This window comes from Castor canadensis, chromosome 7, assembly GCF_047511655.1.
Source record: "Castor canadensis chromosome 7, mCasCan1.hap1v2, whole genome shotgun sequence".
NCBI lineage: Eukaryota > Metazoa > Chordata > Mammalia > Rodentia > Castoridae > Castor > Castor canadensis.
Window position 1 is genome coordinate 30,012,918 of NC_133392.1, and position 16,542 is coordinate 30,029,459.

Genomic DNA, 16,542 nt, shown 5'->3' on the forward strand with positions numbered 1-16,542 from the left:
CCCCACCCCCCGCCGCTCGACGATCCAGCCTGCAGCGCCCGCAGCACCCACAGCCCCACCGGCGTCCCGCTGCGGTCCACAGCCGGTCCCTATCATCCCCAGGCGCTTCTTTCCGTAGCCAATTGGAGACCGATGTGGTGCGGACCAATGGCCGCCGCCAATCGAACTTCAGCCTTAAATTTCTCCCGCCCCTGAAAAGTCAGAGGCGGGCTTATCTTCCAAGTCGGCCAATCGGTAGCCAATAAACAAGAAGCTTCTAAGATCAAAGGGGAAGGGGTGGGACCTAGTCGGCAGCTGCGCTTCTGGACGGAAGAATGACAGACAACTTCACGAATATCACAGACAGATTTTTTTATACGTAAGGAAAGGGGTGGGGCTAAATTGGCGTCTACACCAATGGTTGGCTGGGGGGCGTGTCCGCGGGCCAAGCGGGAGCCGGAGGCCCCGGGCTCTCTGGGCCGCGCCTGAGGCGGACGCAACGGGGCCGGGGGGCGGCGGCGGTAGTGGCGGCTGCGGCGCGAGTGGGCGCCGCGGCTGGCCCGGGTGGATGGAGTTGGAGGGGCGGAGTACAGGCGGCGTGGCGGGGGGGCCGGCGTCTGGGCCCGGGCGAAGCCCCGGGGAGTCGGCGCTGCTGGACGGGTGGCTGCAGCGGGGCGTGGGCCGGGGGGCCGGCGGCGGGGAGGCCGGGGCCTGCAGGCCCCCGGTACGGCAGGATCCAGATTCTGGCCCGGACTACGAGGCGCTGCCGGCTGGAGCCACTGTCACCACGCACATGGTGGCAGGCGCCGTGGCAGGGATCCTTGAGCATTGCGTGATGTACCCCATCGACTGCGTCAAGGTGAGACCTGGACCGGGCTCCAAACCCTACCTGGGATTGACCTGACCCTGAGTCCTGTCTAGAGCCAGGATCCCGGCTGAGAGCCGGAGCCGACAGGTTCCTTCCTGGCTTATACTACACACGATTGGAACCGATACTCCATGCAAGCAGAGTCCTGGCTGTGAGATGAGCCCGGCCAGGAACCAAGACCTATTTCTAACCGTCAATGAGATCTGAACCCGAACTCGTGATCAAATCCCTGGATCCCACCTGGGACTAAGGAAGCAGGAGTAGGGTGGGATGGGGGATCCCGAAGCAAGGTAAGTGCTACCAACTCGATTGAGGCGACGCCAACTGTTGTGAATCAGACCGTGAAGTGGATCTTACGGCTTGAGATGTTTTTTGGGTAGGTGCTTTTACGAGCTTCTTGCTGTGTCTTCCCTTAAAAGTGACCGGGCAGGAAGGAACTGGATCTGGATCTCTGAGCTAGATAAAGGACATATTAAATCTTAACCCATGAATGATTGGAAATCATTGGACGGTCAGAAGTCAGAGTTCCAGGCTGCAAGTATTACGGGAAACAACGCGTTCAGGAAAAGGTTTCGGTTTCTCTGTGAAGCAAGCTTGATATCCCACCTATTTCCTGAACGTGAAAATTGAGCTGGGATTAAGACTGTGTGTGTTCAGGGAGCTCATCAGCCCACACACAAGAGAGATGAAACCAATAGTGTATTTCTTTGGCACCTGAAGTTGATAAAAAGGGAAAAAAAGTTGTCTGGAAGGAAAGTGTGACAGTATTAGAAAGTAGATGTAATTGGGAAGAAAATGGAACGAGCTCAACACGGCAACAAGATTAGTGTGAAAATAAAAATTAATTGCATCCACAACCAAGCAAGATTGGTGGATACAGAAGTCAGGTCCTTTTGAAGAAAGCTGGGTGAAGATGGGAACGGTTATTGTTTTTTACAATTCTTGTACATTAGTAACGGCGCCAACACTAAAAGTGAGATTTAATTTGAGAGGGAAGTAAACTCGAGGGGATTGTTGAAATGACTGTGGTACAGACTGGCGCTTCCTTTACGAATTAAAGGCAATGGTTAATGATGCCCAGGCAGTTCTTTGATGTATGTTTTCTCTTCAAATTAGGAAAATGCTAATATTTTATTCAAAAGAAGGAGAGTACCAACTTTGGCAATGCAAAGTAGGGCTCTTCTGCTTCAGCCTGGTTCCAGTACTGTTTGATGTTTGTCTTAGCAATATGAATTAGAAAGTGGGGAAAGTGTTCATGAAGCCTTGTGAATGACACAGCTGACAGGAGCACTTTGGCACACTGCAAGGTAACTTTCCAACAAGGGCCACATGCATTGAAAATGTGGTTAAGTGTACTTGACTAAGATAAACATTAGAATTTAAAATGCCCTTGCCATTAATAGACTAAGATCATGAACTGGATCTTACAGCTTGAGGTGTTCTTTGAGTAGGTGCTTTTATAAGCAACTTGCTGTGATTTCCCTTAAAATAAATAAACAGAAAAACCCATTTGAAATTGCTACTGAAATGTAAAATGAGTAAATACAAGTAAGAAAGATTCAGACATTTATGTAATAGACTCTAGGTTGAATGAGTTAATAATGCTACATATCCAAAAGTAGTTATGACCTAGCTGCAGAGTAACCTCATTCCACTTCAGTTCTGAGTAGAGTGCAGGGTTTAGGGTGCTATGTTTCAGGAGGGGTATCAAATGAAAAACAGATGAGAAAGCAGTGAAAATTGCTTATGGCTTGGAAAATACAATGGGAGAATGTGACTGACTTAGGAATGTTACTACAACTTACCAGTTTAACTGTTGTACTATTACAATGGGAGGCTGCCTTCTTAACTCCATATATTTACACAATGCTATTGTTGCTGTAAACATTTTATAAATTCCCTTTAGAAATGCCTCTAGAATATCCTTAATGTGGTTAAATATTTGTCCTGTGACAAGATCAATCAAAAGATTGATTTTGCAGGAGCAGAGACCACTCAGAATCAAATATGGCAAATAAGGTGAGATATCAGAATGGGCCTTACTGCTTGGGGTCAAAGATAAGGTGAGGTTGGAAAACAAGGACCCTGATTTACTCCTGAGGCCTATAAACCCATTGAGAGAACACTTGTAAAAGAGGAGTTCCATAAATGTTTTGCATAATCACAGCATTACTGGAATAAGTCACTTCTAGTCTTCCAAGGTAACTATTTTGAAGAACAGTACCTATTCATCTATGTAACCTTTGGAATTTTTGTTTTTAGAAAATTAGTCACATTACAATTATGCCTCTCCAGGCCCTACATAAAGAATCTTTTCTCATTTGCTATTAATGCTGGGGTTTAAATTAGAAAGGAGACCAGTATGAGTTAAGGTCCTTATGTTAAATGCTTTTGTGCAGGCATGAATGTAAAAATCAAATCCCTTTCTTTAGAAAGGGATTCCCAGTTTACTTGACAGCTAGTCTTTTATCATAAGTGGATGGTGGGGTGGAGAAGCAGCCCACCTGGACCCTAAGACTGGACTGGAAGCACAGGTATCAGTGTTATTGCCTAAATGGCAACCACAGTGTTTGCAAAGGAAAGCTGACGTTGCCTCTTGGCATGCAGGTGTATGTATCCCCAGCTATTTATCAGGGTCAAGTTGACTTAAAATATCCTTGGGAGGGACTATGGGAAGTCAACACAGCCTTGCTAGGTCATGGTTATCCAGCCAGCTATTTCCATGGTCATAATAGGGAGGTTTGGGAACCCAGATAAATCCCAGTTTCCTTTTGTAGGCCTCAGAAGCAAACATCAGGTTTTATCTGTAGGGATAGGCGCTAACTCAGAGCAGTAGAACGCTCTGCAAGGTCTTCTGGCTAAAGGACCCACCTGTTTCTGGTTTTGTGGTGGTAAAGCAAGTATCAACTTACATGACACCTTAAAGAGGGAAAGAGCAGAGGGAGGGAGAGAAGTCTTTCCAAACCACTGGTGTGAATGGTTATCTATACACATTCACCAGTAAAAGGTTTGGAAATGGAAACACTGGCTTGTTTGATTTTCTTGCAAGTAATACTGATAGTTATGTAGTCAATAAAAGCTAATTATTCTCATGTAAAAGTGTTTCAGTCCTTGAAACAACTTCATGAGGTGGACACCATTATCACTTTTTTTTTTTTTCCAGTGGAACTTTGGTTTGAACTCAGGGCTTTTTGCTTGCAAAGCAGATACTCTACTACTTGAGCCACACATCTAGTTCATTTTGCTCTGGTTATTTTGGAAATGCATCTCATGAACTATTTCCCAGGCATGAACCACCAGTGTCCAGCTATAAATGTCATTTTTAAAGGTTAGAGAGGTTAAGTGACATGACCAAAACAACAAAGCTGGGACTCAAACTAAGGCTTTCTAATTCAAATGTGGCTTGTTTTATTTTTGTTGTTGTTTGTTTGCTTTTAACCAAACCATTTACTTCACTACTCATTTCTTTGGCTTTTCTTCAAAGTCAGGCAGTGTTTTTTCATATTGAAACTTTTCATAAATTTTTTAGACATTTCATTTTTCTGCAGAAAGTAAGTTTATGTGCCCACAAATTTGGGCATCCATATTCTTTTTGTTTGTTTTGGCAGTAATGGGGTTTGAACTCAGAACCTCAAGCTTGCTAGGCAGGCACTTTACCACTTGAGCCACTCCACCAGCTCATTTTTGTATTTGGCATTGCTTATGCCTGAATTCTCTCTATAGGGGTGAATTCTCATGAGTTAGAATTGTTGAATTAGATTGAGAAGTGTGCGAAGTGTTTGGAGCAACTTACCCAGGTTCAGTTTTCTTTTGGGGAAGAAGAGGTCCAGACCTCTGACGCCAGCAGAACAATGTGATTTCTGAATGTTCTTCATGTACAAGATCAGTTTTCAAACACATTTATGGAAACATATCTTTGTTATATGATACCGTGTAGTTCTGATTGAATTCCAATAATTAACATTTTAAGCATGTAGTTTTTTATTGGTAGCAAGCAGGAGAAAATAGCTCTAGAGGAATGTGAATTGCTTCAGGCTAACCAGGACCTGTTAATCTGGTTATTTTCTTTTCTCCCATGCTCTGGAGAATAGGCATTATTCTTGGATTGCAGTTGGCCAGCTTGAATCAGGAAGGTTCAAGTTTTTAAATCCAACTGAATCTAGTGATTGGAATGAAGCAGGAATTTAAACTGTCCTTGGGCATAAGTCACCCTCTGTTGGCCACTAGTGGCTGTACTTGTTACTTTCTGAACTAGTACAGACATGGCTCTGTGACAAAAGAATCATTGATTCATTCATCCAGCAAACAATCCTTAAGTGCCTTCTGTGTACCAGGCACCAGACATTGATTTTTAAATTGTTAGCCTCCATGCTACTTTAACCCTGAAATGGGTCAGTAGACAAGAGATTTTTGTAGGGAAGCATACTTCAGAGAAGGTCTGGTTTGAGGAAATATTTCAGATGAGACTAATTCCCAAATTTCAACAGAACTTTGTCGATGAACATCATACAAGGGCCCACTCATACTTTCATCCCAATCATTGAATCTTCCAAGGATTCCAAGGATTCCATTTCTCAGATACTCATTTTATTTGCTGATACCAGTTTTGTTGTTCAGCCAACTTAGATCAGAAATCTGAAAAGCCCTTCAGTTTTAGAGAGTAGGTTGGTTTCTAGCTAGACATTTCCCATCTTCACAATTTCAAAGTCAAATTTCTTTCCTAGGAAATTAGAGCAGCATCTATTAGGAATGGTATTTCTACCAACACTATTGTGCAGACCCAGCTACTAATGCCAAATAGTCTGAAAAGTTATCAAAAAATGAGCCCTGTCTCATTATTCAGTGTACTGTGTGGTCAGGAAGCAGGGCCAACATCAGTCTTTCGAAATTAAGCACAAAGTATGTTGCAGCCAATAAATACCTCAATTTAAAATCCACCTGTAAAACTCTTAGCCTGAGTTTATTAGGGCACAGAAGCAACTTTTGAATCAGCCTGATGTTTATTTTTAGGGCAATGGATAATTTTGTAGTTGTAGGACATTCCCCAGTGGCAATGTCCTCAGGAGAAGTAATGGTGTTCCATTCTTGGGGTCATAGATGACTACAAAAAGTTCCAAGGTCTGGAAAGATAGAACAAAGATTTAGGAAAAAGTAAAGCAGAATGCCAGGTATCACTCGCACAGACTGGCACAGTCATGTGTCGAAAGCCTGCCTATGTCCAAAGCCTGTGTGTGGAGGTGGGCTAGAGGTTGGCATTGCTGACATCGTACTTCTTCTTGCTGTAATTTCAGACCCGGATGCAGAGTTTGCAGCCTGACCCAGCAGCCCGTTACCGAAACGTGTTGGAGGCCCTCTGGAGGATTATAAGAACAGAGGGCCTGTGGAGGCCCATGCGGGGGCTGAACGTCACAGCAACAGGCGCAGGGCCTGCCCATGCCCTCTATTTTGCCTGCTACGAAAAGTTAAAAAAGACATTGAGTGATGTAATCCACCCAGGGGGCAATAGCCATATTGCCAATGGTATTGAGCCTTCCTGTGCTGGTCCCCCCACTTTCCCAACTCTTTGGGCTTTGCTGCTGTCAGTACTTCCCAGTCTCAGCATGGTTTGGAGCTGCGGCTTTGGGCTGGGGTAGGCCAGATTATAGGGGAGGGACTTCCAAACCTGATGTTCTCAGACAACGGGCTGCTTCAACCCCACCCCTCCTTTGGGGCACCTCAACAAAGGGTCACAGTATCCTCCCTTACCTACCAGCTTGACTTTTTCCTCTCATCTTCTCCCTGGCATCAACTTCAAATGCCTGGTAATGCAGAGATACATACTGAACTACCCCACGGTGTATTTCTTGATAGCTGGGTGGTGTCCTGCTCCTCAAGGCAGGATAAGAGGTGACCTAGCCACCCAAGGAAGGCACTAATGGAGCCCCAGTTCTTCATCTTACCTTTTCAGGATCCCACCTGAGCAGAGGCAGTTGGTGTCATTGAGTACATGGCAAAGCCTTGACAAGTGGATTGGGTTGGAGCCAAGAGACTATCAGGAGAATTGAGAAGTTTTAGAGGTTGGGTAGAAGTAAAGGAAGGGATTACAGCTAAGGGTTCCAAGATTGTCTGAAAACCAAGTTGAAGGTGAAGAGGGGTTATAGTAGTGAAGAACCTGAAGGAAAGGTCTGGGTGGACAGATGTAAAGCTTGTGGGACAAGTTGGGCAGCAGGATGGAAGGCAGATTCTATGGTGAAGATCTGACTACCTGGGCTGCTGTGCTCTCCTTGCACTGGTGACAATTGATTTGCTGGCATCCCTTGGCAGTAGTGTATCAGCTTCCGATGGGAACATGCTGTATTTATTCTTAGGACCATCTGTACTGATAAAATCCAGGCTGTTTTCTTCACCTCTTCTGGGCCTTCCTAGCAGATGTGGAATGCACAGCGATGGCCTTACCAAGTTGGTGGGAAGAAATGTCTCCCTTTCTTGGAGCAGGAGTTTAGGAGCAGTGGGGTCTCTTCCTTTGGACTTGCTCTTAGCATTCCCTTCTCTGTGTTTCATCACAACCATTCCCTTTAACTCGGGAAGTCAATGAATTGGTCACTTTCTTGGCCTTACATTTGGCAGTTGTTTTCTTATTTGCAGGTGCGGCTGGGTGTGTGGCAACATTACTCCATGATGCAGCTATGAATCCAGCAGAAGGTAATGATTGCTTGACCTATGCTGCTAGTAGCTGCTGCATGTCTAGACTTTCCCTTTATTTCTGGCTTGCCAAAAAAAAAAAAAAAGCCAGAGCACAGTTTGGGTGGGAAGTTGTCACATGTCACCTGATTTTACCACTAGAGGGTGCTCCCTCCTCATTTTCAATACTTGGAGGGAACTCCTTGTTCAGGAAACATTCTTTGGCATTTAGCTCATCTTTGGGACTTCCCTGGAAAAGAGAGGGTCCTATTGGCCTGCTCCTGGGCCTTCCTTTCTAGGAAGTCTCCCTTGTATATATTTGATCTCCTGATTCATTTTTCTTCAAGAAAGATGGGCTTTTTTTTATGATACTGGGATTAGAATTCAGGGCCTCACATTTGCTAGGCAGATGCTCTTACACTTGAGCCACTCTACCTGCCCTTTTTTGTGTTGGGTATTTCTGAGATAGGGTCTTGTGAACTATTTGCCTGGTCTGGTTTCAAACCATGCTCCGTCTGATCTCTGCCTCCCAAGTAGCTGGGCTTATAGACGTGAGCTACTGACACCAGACGGAAGATGGATTTTGATGTTTAAAAATATTTCCTTTCTTACTGGGCTAGAAATAGTTGAGACAAGAATGAAATATTAAATGTAGACCTCAATTCTTATATTGCTGCTTTGGGTGTTGGCTTTCTTGTTGGAGGAAAATTCTCCAAAGATATTCTCACTGTGAGAATGAGGTACTTAGAGAAATATTAGGGGACGGTATAGTTGCTATGATCCTTATGTTACAGTTTTTATGTCTGGACAAGGCCATATGGTGGAAAGGGCCAAACAAGCTAGAGATCCACAGCACTCACATCACATTATCTACCTGAGGGTGTGGGAGGTGTTTGCAAAGTGAAGCCAAACACTTTGTGACTAAGGATCTTATTTTCTTTTTGGTAGCACTTTTCTTTCCACTCCTCTGGGAGAATAACTGTCTTCATATGTGAAGAGTTAGATGCTCCTCCCCATGTCTAAGGATTGGGATTGTTGAGGCTCTATATTCATTATTACATTCACTGCCACTGAGTCATTCCTTGCTGGGTAAAATGTAAGGCGGTAAGAGATAGGTACTTATTTTTAAGGAGACCCTCTAGAGTTACTAAACCATAGATTCATCATGTGTGTTAACTGGCTAGTTTTAAAGAAATCCTGTTGGGAGTGGGCACAGTATATTTTGATTCTCACCAACCCTCTGCTCACCCATCTTCCTTCAAAAAAGGGAAACATGAACTTACCTGGGTAACAAGCAGCTCACTCATACTTTTTTCTTTCTCCATTCCATTGACTGATCTGCTCACTTGGGGCCTGAATCTGGACACTTTTGGTCACCGCTGGTTGCTGTCACCATTTCCCTCCTCATTGATGGTACTCCAGTGGTCAAGCAGAGGATGCAGATGTACAACTCACCATATCACCGGGTGACAGACTGTGTACGGGCAGTGTGGCAAAATGAAGGGGCCGGGGCCTTTTACCGCAGCTACACAACACAGCTAACCATGAATGTTCCCTTCCAAGCCATTCACTTCATGACCTATGAGTTCCTGCAGGAGCACTTTAACCCTCAGAGACGGTACAACCCCAGCTCCCACGTCCTCTCCGGAGCCTGTGCAGGAGCTGTAGCTGCCGCTGCCACAACCCCACTGGACGTTTGCAAAACACTGCTCAACACCCAGGAATCCCTGGCTTTGAACTCAAACATTACAGGACACATCACAGGCATGGCTAGTGCCTTCAGGACGGTATATCAAGTAGGCGGGGTGACCGCCTACTTCCGAGGGGTGCAGGCTAGAGTAATTTACCAAATCCCCTCCACAGCCATAGCATGGTCTGTGTATGAGTTCTTCAAATACCTAATTACTAAACGGCAAGAAGAATGGAGGGCAGGCAAATGAAAGAGGACTGAGCGAAGCTAGGAGCCAGACAGCACTGCTGCATCCTGCTCCCATTACTATATTCTCTGTCTCCTGATGGGCTCCAGCTTTGAATGGAATTGGAAGAAAGGTAGAGGGCTCTCCCTGGGCTCCTGTATGTTGGCTAACACCAGTTCCTGCCAACCTCTGTTGCTGCCGCCACCTTTCCTTCCAGGCCCTAAGCAAGTGCAGCAGAGCACATCGCAGCTCCTCTGACAACCTCCATCCTGGGCCTGACAACCTGCTCTAGACTGTTATAGAGGGATAAGCAGCACATTCCCCTGGTTCCTAATAAAAAGCCTTTAAATTAAGTGGTTTTGTTGGGTTTGTCTTGCCAAAGGGGAAATGAAATGCTGTTTGCTGTTCTTGACTAAAAGCATAAATCAGGGGACACAAAGGAAGGTTTATTACATGTGTTTAGTTTTGGTTTCTGCTGGCTTTCGTGTGATGGTTTAAGACTGTAGGGCCCTGTTCCCCCTGTCATAGTAGGCTTCAAAGTGTCTCCCCAATACTTGGAACATGGCCTTTGGCAACCCCTAACTCACCAGGTGCTCTGCATCACACTGTAACACTTCCCTTGGGCAGTACAGAAGAGATCTTTCTGCTGTAAGTCTTGGATATGCCTGAGCAGTCAAAGTTTCACATGGCTCTTTGTTTTAATGTAGTTGCAGAATTAAAATTCATTGAAGGTGTAAGTCCTGAAGATTGTGTGATAAATAATAACACACTTCATTTGACCTTAAGGTTTTTACAGAGTACTTGAGCATACGTGATCACATTTGTTTCTCACAAGTCAGGTAGGCAAGGCAGGTACTACCTCAACTTCACAGACCAGGAGGAAGAAAGGCTGTGACTTACTTGAAGCCTCACAGTAAATACAGAACAAAGACCCCAAGCCAGATCTTGTATCCAAAAAGTGAGTCTAATTGTGCCTCCCTGCAAATAGAAAGTGATCTGGGGCATGTTCTTCAATGTGCTGTTACTGAAGAAGCTCCCTATCTGATGTCCACTGGGTCTGTGCCTGGAGACCCACTGTGCTGTAGGGATCAACCTGCTCCTTTTCTTGGATATCATCAGTTAGCAAGTTCTTGAGTACACAGAGTAGAAATTACCCTCCCCCCTGAAACCACCCACCTGTCATCGTAATATCCTCTGCCATTCACTCTCTCATTCAATAACCTGCTAGGTTGGGGAGATGAAGAATAAAATAATCCCAGCCTTCAAGAAGTTTATTGTCTGAAGAGAAAGATACCTGGAAACAAGCAATGATGAGAGATGATGGGATAAATCTAGAATACTCTTGGAGGATATAAAGACATTAACCTGGCCTGGGATAAGCTTTTGGAAGAAGTGACATCTTCCAGGTGACACCTGGAAGACAAGCTTAACTGGCAGAAGAGGGGAAGGAAAGACTATCTCATTCTACTCAGAGACTTAAAGGTAGAAAATTAAATGCCTGGGGTTCTGTGTGCAAGTGGTTTGGTAGGACTGAAACAAGATGAGCAGTTGGTAAGCAATGCCAGGAGTTCAGAGTTTATCCTGAAGGCAATGCAGAAGCTTTACAGGGTTTTAAGCAGAGGTGGGTGTGATCGGATTTACCATTTAAACAGATCACTTAGGCTCTCTGGGGAAAGGATTAGAAGACAAGACTGGACAGGCAGGCAGACTGGTTAGGAGGCTGTTGCAGTAATCCAGGCAACTGCACGGTGGTCTGGACCAGGACAGGCAAACAGACTGGAGCCATGTTAGGGTTGTAGGAGCAAGGGGATTTGGTTACAGAGTTAATCTTAGCCTCCTTTCACCTGACAGTCCTTCAAGTATCTATGGAAAATCATGTCTGAATGTACTTGAAAGCAACTGTCAAGAAACCAGCAGGGGCTTCTGTTCTCTGCCTTATTTAAGAAGCTATGCTGCCCCTCTGATTTAGTGATGGAAAGGAGAGATGTTAATAGTGCCGAATGGTGGTCACTGGAGTCAGGATCACAGATGGAGTAGAAGAAGTGTAATGGTACCACTGTAGACATAATTTCAGAGGGTTTGCCTCCCAGCACAACCTAAGCAAGAAAGCAAAGGACTCTCCAGACCTTGTCCTGTAGACAGCTTTCAGAGCTATTGTTTGACACAGTGTCTGGCACCAATAGGCAGGATGGCAGTAAGGCAAGATGGGATTATTCAGATGTGGGGTACTTTCTGAAAGAATGGTAGCCACTAAACACCCCCTTGGCTCTAATGCTGCTTGCAAATAGTGAGAAAAGTGAGCTTCCAACCTCCCATTGTGCTCTGTGACATTCATTTAGAATTTGGGTGGGGCCTTAGCTTTTTCTGTTCTCTTGCTCTAATCAGTAGTGGGGATAGATGCAATTATGCCATAGGGTTGAGCAGTCTAAAATGCCAGCAACTGGGTACCCATCACTTCCATGGGCTTACCATCTCCAGGAGTGCTATGAGTATTTGATGGCTTCCTTAGGTCCAGAGCCTTGCTAGAAAGTCATGTAGGCTCTGTGACACCTTGAGGACACAGTACCAAATCACTGTCAAGGAGCCAATTTCAGATAAGGCTATATGCCAGAGAAGATGAGAAAATAAATCACAATTTAGCCAGAGAAAAGTTTTCTTAATTGGAGAGAAAAGATCAATGTGAATGAAACAATTCTATAATAACACCAGGTAGTCTGTAGCTATGGACTAGCTTATACAGGACCGACACTGCAGTTTAGAGACAGAAAAGATGAGTGTAAGTCAGAGTTTACAGAGAAGAGGGCAGCTTTGATGGACAGCACAACAAAAAACACTTTTGTAAAAGCCAAATCATGCTAATTTTAGAAAATAGAGATAAAAAGAAAATGTCTCCAATTCCATTACACAGAGAATATGACATTTCGCTATATACATTATCTAGTATTTTTCTATGCATAAAGGTGTGTGTGTGTGTGTGTGTGTTGCTGGGAATTGAACCCAGGGTCTCATGCATGCTAGGCAAGCACTCTGCCACTGAGCAACCCCATTTTTTTGTTTTTCACTTTTCAAAAATGAGATCTCACTGTAATCGTAGAATGCGGTGCCAATCTTTCCACATCATGAAATTTCCTTCTATCACTTCAATGTAAATGGCCACATAACACCCTATTTCATAAATGTTCAACAAGAGCTTATTCGATCAGTCTCCTGGTACACCTTTAAAATAATCTATTACCAGAAAATTGTGGTGATAGGTAGAATCTGAATGACCAAAAGGAAAATAGATTGGTGGGTGTAGAGAGAAAGTTCAGTGTGGGAGAGTTTGAAAAGATTCTGCCTGAAGACCATGGTGCAGATTAGGGGATGCTGTGTGTATGGGGCAGGGGAGGCTAGCCAATGAGAAGGTTAGGGCCAGGAGCCTCCTTAGAAGATATCCTGTTTCACATCCCTCCAGGAGCCCTGCTTCATGCTACAGCACTCCTGATGGGTTCCCCAGCCTTGCTCAAGGGTTTGGGAGCCCACTGCCACGTTAGCCCATCCATATCCTTGCTTGAAGTTTCATCTATTAGAAAGTTCATGGTCTCCTCCTTCCACTCTTGGATCTTGTCACTCTTCTTGGGAATAAAAGCCAAATTCCTCATCACAGCAAACAGAGTTTTACATAATTTGGTCCTAGCCTATCCAACCCTACCTGCCGTCTGAAGGTGAGGCATTAAACACAAACACATAGTTTCTTTAAAATCTAAACCTTTCCTTTCATTGTCTACATTCATTAATTTAGGAGGCTTGGTGGGTAGTACCCTATCTGGACTGTCGGGAACTTCCAGGCGTTTAGACTGGATGTGCAGTATTGTGTTACTGCCTGCTACCTTAGGCAGGTGAGTGGAGAACAAGTCCCTTGGCTGCTGCATGCAGTAGTCTGTGAATTGTCAGAGCCCTACAAACACAACCTCAACACCAAGCCATCATCACCCCTGCCACCCACATTCACTTCACAAACTCAACAGAAAGGAGAACGTTTCTTTATAAATTGAGTCACTTAATCTCCTTGTAATTTCCACTTCTGATGGCATCTTCTGCCTGCTGGGGCAACATAAAATCAGACTAATCCTTCCCCTCTCTGAAAGCCCTTCAAAAATATTAAGACAGCTGTCACATCACCCAGAAAGGGTCAGAGCACAGAGAGCCTAGAAGCCAGGCAGAGGAGTTTAGACTTGACTTGGCAGCTAATGGGGAGCTCTTGTAGTTCCTGAGCAGGGAGAGACTTTATCAGCATAAAGCGTGAGAGCAGGCACAGGACAGCCTGGAAACAGGAACTGCAGCTGAGGGGTTCTTGTCATCATCTAGACAGAGGGGAACCCAAAGAAAATTGTTACAAGATGAAAAGCACTTGATGACAATTAGACACTTGTATGGGAACTTACTGTAGGATCATTCTCTTGTACTCATTTGACTGTGTATGTCTTCTTCGTTATGTGGCACAGAATATCCTGCCTATCTGACATGACTTTCTGTGTCCCACTACTCATAACTACTTGCTGACCATGGATGGTTGTGGCCATTCATGGAGACTGGTTTTTACTGGAGGCATTGGAACGAGCAGATGCTGGGCCAGTGATGATCAATGGTCTGTATCAGCATGGCAAGGCTAAGACCCCCAGTTACTCAAACACTGATCTAGGTGGTGGTGTCACTTAGAAGATGATAGGACCCAAGCAGAAATTATAGTCACCTAAAGGAAGACAATAATGACAAAAAGAGGAAGAGACAGAGTGCAGGGATAGTTAAGAGGCTGAATCACTAAACTTGGCAATCAGATATACTCAGGGTTACAGAGAAGGAGGATTGTTGGATGGATTGCAAATTTCTGGGAAAGAAAGCAAGTTTTCTCAAGGGGGAATAATAAATATAGTTATGCATGTATATTTTAAGCTGGAGCAGATTTTCATTACCTGCAATCTGGATTCTGTTCAGAGGGTATTCCTAAACCACAGAGTAGACGGGGAAGGCAAGTGTTTAAAATAAGTACTCCTCAATCCCTTTAAAAATATAACCTCCAAAAAATAAAAAAGAAACAAAGAGAATTATTAAAAAAAAAATATATATATATATATATATATAAAACCTCCAAACTGGGCATGGTGGTGCATACCTGTAATCCTGGCTCTTGGGAGGCTGATGCAGGAGGATCATGAGTTTAAAGCCAGCCTGGGCTACCAGCAAGACCCTGTCTCAAAAACTGAAAACAATAATTGTAACAATAATATGAAAAAACACACAGGTGGGTGAAATTTTACATACCTTTGCTTCTATGTTACTGTCATACAGCTACGGAATTTCAAAGTTCCAGAAGTTATACCACCCTCAAAGTTAATACCACCCCCAAAGTTAACTACTATTGAGACTTTTGTTATTACAGGTTAGTCTTGTCTGATCCTGAATTCTATAATAATGGATCAATATGGTACATATTCTTTTGTGTCTGGCTTCTTTGCTCTACATTACATCTGTAAGTTTCAGGTATGTTAGCGCATGTAGCAATCATTTGGTCTTTTCTATTGCTGTGTAATTTGAATATGTATCCACTGCATTTAGCTATTGACTTGTTGATAAATTTGAGGTTGTGTATCAGTCAGGGTTCAGTGGAGAAACAGAACGAGTGGGTGAGAGAGAGAGAGGGGAATTGGCTCCCATCATTCATGTCATTATCATTGTGGGGGCTGGCAAGTTCAAAATCTGTAGGACAGGCCAGCAGGCTGGAAACTCAAGCAAGAGTTAATGTTGCTCTCTTGAATCTGAAATCTGTATGGTGACAGCCTGGAAACTCAGGCAGGGTTTGTACATTGCACTTAAAGCAGATTTCCTTCTTTGGGAAACCTCAGTTTTTTGCTTTTAAGGCCTTAAGCTGATTGGATGAGACCCATCCTACATATGGATAATGCCCTTTATTTAAAGTTAGCTGATTGTTAATGGTGATTACATCTGTAAAACACCTTCACAGCAACAACTGGACTAGTGTTTGACCAAACAACAGAGCAGGTTGCTTCTAGTTTTTTAAATTATTATTTCTAGCTTTTACTACCATGAACACTATTGAACCTGTCCTTTAGTACACAGAAGCACTCTTTTCTGTTGGGTAAGTATAAAAGCAGACTTGCTGGTCCAGAGGGGGATGAATACGTCTAACCCTAGTAGATGCTACCAAAGTTCTAATGTGGTTGTATCAGTTAATACTCCCTCCAGCAATATAAAAAAGTTCCAGTTTAGAGCAAACGTTCATTTTCCCCACTTTTTAGCTGTTAAATTTTATATAATTTCACACTTACTGAAAAATTGCAAAAACTGTGCAAAGAACTCCCATGTATTCTTTACTCAAATTCAAATGCTAACATTTTTCCCCCATTTGGTTTATCATTCTCTCTCTCTCTTCCTATCCATCCATCCTGGCATACACACACACACACACACACACACACACACACACACACACACAATACTTTTTCTAAGCTATTTATGCTCCCCCTTTATCTGTAAGTATTTCAGTGTGTATTTCCGAAGAACTTTCTCTAACATAACTATAGCACATTTACAAAATCAGGAAAAGTAACACTGGTACAAGATTCTTATCTGATTTACATTTCATATTTGAACTTCATCAGTTGCTCCCAGAATGCCCTTGTTAGCTGTTTTTTCTCTGACCTAGCATCTACTCCAGGGCCACATGTTGCATTCACTGTTTATCTCTCTTTAGACTTTAATCTTGATGCTGTCCCCAGCTTTCCCTTATTTTTCATGGGCTCAATTTGTTTTTGAGGTTACAGGCCAGTTGTTACACCAAATGGCCTTCAATTTGATTTCTTTGATGTTTCCTCACAATCAGATTCAGGTTGTGCAGTTTGGCAGGCAAACCATAGGAATGATGTTGAAGCCTTTTCAGGGCATCGTATCAGAAGACACAAACATTAGTGAGCCTACTATTATTATTATTATTATCATTACTGAGACAGGGTCTCACTCTTTAGTCCAGGCTGGGCTTGAACTTAAGGTCCTCCGGCTCAGCCTCCCAAATGCTGGGGTTACAGGCACGTGCCACCATGCCTTGCTGTCTGTTGGTATTAT

General features: G+C 43.8%; 1 protein-coding gene across 5 annotated transcripts; it reads left to right on the plus strand.

The window, feature by feature from the left end:
* Window positions 1–435: 435 nt before the first annotated feature.
* Slc25a28 (solute carrier family 25 member 28) lies at window positions 436–9,776 on the plus strand. 5 transcript variants are annotated; one of them, XM_020156289.2, is made up of 4 exons: window positions 436–838; window positions 6,139–6,367; window positions 7,472–7,528; window positions 8,930–9,776. In XM_020156289.2, exons 1-4 carry the CDS (start codon window positions 548–550, stop codon window positions 9,445–9,447), a joined length of 1,095 nt encoding a protein of 364 aa, XP_020011878.1. In that variant the 5' UTR covers window positions 436–547; the 3' UTR covers window positions 9,448–9,776. The 5 variants fall into 5 exon arrangements, with proteins under 5 accessions (XP_020011878.1, XP_020011879.1, XP_020011882.1 ...); XM_020156290.2 differs by lacking the exon at window positions 436–838 and adding an exon at window positions 845–1,223; XM_020156293.2 differs by lacking the exon at window positions 436–838 and adding an exon at window positions 845–1,137.
* The last annotated feature ends 6,766 nt before the right edge of the window (window positions 9,777–16,542 follow it).